The sequence below is a fragment of the Alexandromys fortis genome, unplaced genomic scaffold (assembly GCF_014885135.2).
Source record: "Alexandromys fortis isolate MF-2015 unplaced genomic scaffold, M_Fortis_MF-2015_v1.1 scaffold_605, whole genome shotgun sequence".
Lineage (NCBI taxonomy): Eukaryota > Metazoa > Chordata > Mammalia > Rodentia > Cricetidae > Alexandromys > Alexandromys fortis.
The window spans coordinates 58,212-61,407 of record NW_026068482.1 but is presented as its reverse complement, the minus strand read 5'-3'; the positions used below and the strand labels follow the sequence as shown (position 1 = coordinate 61,407).

At 49.8% G+C, this 3,196-nt stretch overlaps 1 protein-coding gene across 2 annotated transcripts in view; it reads right to left on the bottom strand.

The window, feature by feature from the left end:
- Positions 1-362: 362 nt before the first annotated feature.
- LOC126495774 (E3 ubiquitin ligase TRIM40-like) overlaps positions 363-3,196 on the bottom strand; it is a 12,615-nt gene continuing 9,781 nt past the window's right edge. The window contains exons 2-5 of one of the 2 annotated variants that reach the window (XM_050133372.1): positions 2,549-2,641; positions 1,705-1,923; positions 1,364-1,386; positions 363-1,186 (exon numbers count right to left, since the gene is read on the bottom strand). In XM_050133372.1, coding sequence (XP_049989329.1) covers positions 1,120-1,186; positions 1,364-1,386; positions 1,705-1,923; positions 2,549-2,641 — 402 coding nt within the window. In that variant the 3' untranslated portion in view covers positions 363-1,119. The other variant, XM_050133371.1, reaches the window with a different exon arrangement.

The following is a 3,196-nucleotide window of genomic DNA, read 5'->3' as shown; positions in this document are numbered from 1 at the left end:
CAGCTTCCGCTCCTCCCCAGGGCACCTTGAAGCTTCCTCCCTGTTAAAGGAGGTAGACTGGATGACCTCCCAGTGAGGTGACCAGTGAACCTCCAGGCTGTTCTTGTTAGAATCGGACTCCAGTTGCTTCCCCCAGAAGAGCTGCAATCTGTGTAAAAGCTCCAGGCTCCCGATTCCTCTCTACCAGACCCTAGAGTAGCTTCACACACTTTACCTGACAGGCACAGGTTTAACTCCTGACTTTCCACACTTACGCTGAAAAAGCTTTCTATTGCAAAGAAGAGAGACCCATCCCTGTTCGTTTAAATAGGAAAGTTTATTATAAAAAACAGATACAGAAATAAGGGGGGGAAAAGAATTTTTCTACCATTTTTCAGGCCTTCTGGAAACTACGGCAGGGTAAGAAGTTGGGGCACTACCTGTTCCCAGAAGAAGAATTTACTTCCAGCTTTGCTTACAGTGTTAGTAGAATTCATTTTCTTGCGACTGTAAGACCCAGGCCCCCTGATTCCTGTCAGCTGGACTATTAGGCTGTTCTGGGAACCTAGGAGCTGCCCACATGTCTTTCCCCTCAGGGCCACTAACTCTCGAAGAGTCTCTAGAATGCATCAGTTGGCAAGAGTCCAGGGGAAGGAGATATGGTCACTCCAGTACCTTCGTCACCTCTGCTGTATCCCTTTGATGAGAAGCAAGTCACAGATGCCACTCACACGTGGGACAAGGTTACACGTGTACAGGACCATGAGGGTGAGGACTATAGACATCACCCTTGCGACTGTTTGCAGCAGTCGTAATGAGCAAACTGTGCAGACAGTACAGACAGGAGGTTCTATCCAGTCAGAAGAAATATCACTCCAATAAACCTGTCAACCTCTGTACGCTGAGGTGGCCTCACTCTGATGACCCGTGCCGTCCGGACGCTTGGATGCTCACAGGAGACCAAGGGCAGCAGGTGCTCCAGCAGTTCACAGGTAACATGGAGGCTGCACAAATGGCCCTGGACGTGCTGGAGATCTGAAATGCCTGGCCACAAGGAGCCACAGCTCAAGCCTGGCTTAGGAAGGAGACTGTGTCCGAGCGTCAGAGGCTAAGGCATCAGGAGAGAACACACCAGGAGCACTAACTGAGGTTTGGACCAGCTGGAGGAAGATGAGAGAGGAGTCCTTCTAGTTTCTGGGGCGCACTCCTAAAAACAAAGAAATCATTCACACATTCACATATATTCTACTGGAGCTTCCGCTGCCTGTGTCCTATGAAGGTACCAAGTACGTGTCCTTGACTTTAATTTAGCCCATATGCACATCTATGCCATGTGGATCTGCATGTGTCTTCAAGTGTGGGGCGGAGGGAGAGGGTGTCATACCTGTCCAGTAAGTCACTGGCATCCTGGGAGAGAAAAGGTGAAAATCGCAGTCAGTTACTGTGTCCTTGCCACTGAATGCCCATCCTAGCTCACGCTTGAAGGTCAGTCGGCATGCCACCACAAAAGCTGGCGGGCATAACCCCTTTCTTCTGCTCCTCATTCTGTGGTATCATGGTGTGGCCCTTAGAAGCCACTCTCAACACACACAAACACCCCCCCCCCCAATCATCACATATCCCGGGAACACGTCCCCTTACACCTCCCAGAAGGGACCTGCTGGCAGGCTGTTTAACTAATCCAAGAATCCCTCCCTGAATTTGGGGGTGCCATGGGAAGTACACCTTCAGAGTTCTGGCATCCAATTCCTTGGCCATCCTTTCCAGTCCAGAAACCAGGATGCTGAGCTGTGTTACTGCCTCAGAGAAGTGAAAGATCCTGACCGCCTCCTCTGGCTGGTCCTCTTGGTGGTCCAGTCGATGCTGTGGTGGGGCCTTCAGCTGTTCTGTGGTTTGATCTTGGCTCTGCAACTCTGCTCCTGGCCTGTAGCTCCCCCAATCCACCTGAAACCACAGAAGAGGAGCTACCCTGAGACTTGGTGATAGAGCCCCTGGATCTCTATGCAGTGAACAGCCAGGTGGGAATATTGACCTCTATCCCTCTTCCTTTGTGTTCTTTCCTCACCAGCCATTGTACTGCAGAAGCAATAGGACTCTCACAAAGCACCTCCCTTCCCACCTCATAGTGCCCAGCACATCTACAGATAACCGGTCCTGCCGTAGCGCAACACACACACACTCACACACACACACGCACACACACACACCTCAGCTATGTTCTTTTGGTGTCTGCCTTTAACCCCGTAAGTGAGGAGAGAGCTCACCCAAGTGAGCGAGAGAGAAAAGTGTGATTGTCAAGGACAAGATGTGTTGTGATTTTCAACTCTCTTAATTCTCACCACGTACCTGGGAGAACAGGTGTTTTTCCTTAAGAAGAAAGATGTGTGGAGTCCAGAAGGTTCACGCACCCCAAGCCATTCTGTTCACCAATCTCAGAGTCAAGCCCCAAACCCCGGTTTTCAGCCTACATGACCATAATTCCACAGCAGGCTGCTCCAGGAACAGTTGTCCACAACAAAAGGAGAGGTCCTTCCGGACTCTAGAATGTCTCTGGGACTGAGCCACCCACCTGCGGAGCATGCAGCATCTCTTCCTGAGCTTTCAGCCGTTGAAGTTCCCCCAGGTCCTTTCTGAGCTTTCTGCTTCTGCGGGTGAGTCTTTCCTAGAGACAGACACAGGTGTTGTCAACTGGTGCGTGAGGCAGTATCTCAGGGAAGCCACCAGACAGGACACTGTTCACTTTTAACCCCAGCCGCTGGACCTCTGAGTTTGAGGCCAGCGTGGTCTACACAGTGAGTTCCAGGTCAGCCAGTACTATGTACTGACACCCTGTTTCAGAAAACAAAACAAAACAATTTCTGGGGCATGGCTCAGCAGTTAAGAGATGTTGCTGGCCTTCAGGAGACCTGAGCTCGGTTCCCAGCACCCACACTGGGCAGCTCACAACTGCTGTACCTCCAGTTTTAGGGATCCCAGCACCCTCCTCTTTTCTGACTTTCAAAGACACACACACACACAATGCCAATAACTCTAAATGCATGAGACAAGATTGGGACAGCGCAGTTGTATTATTCAGCATGTTTAAAATGATTAAGATAGAATCCTCTGTTTTTATGAACATATTTAAATAATTATTTTTATTTTTAATTCTGTGTATGAGTGTGCGTTTATGTGTGGATATATGTGGTATCCTAGGAGCCCAGAAAAGGCACCAGAT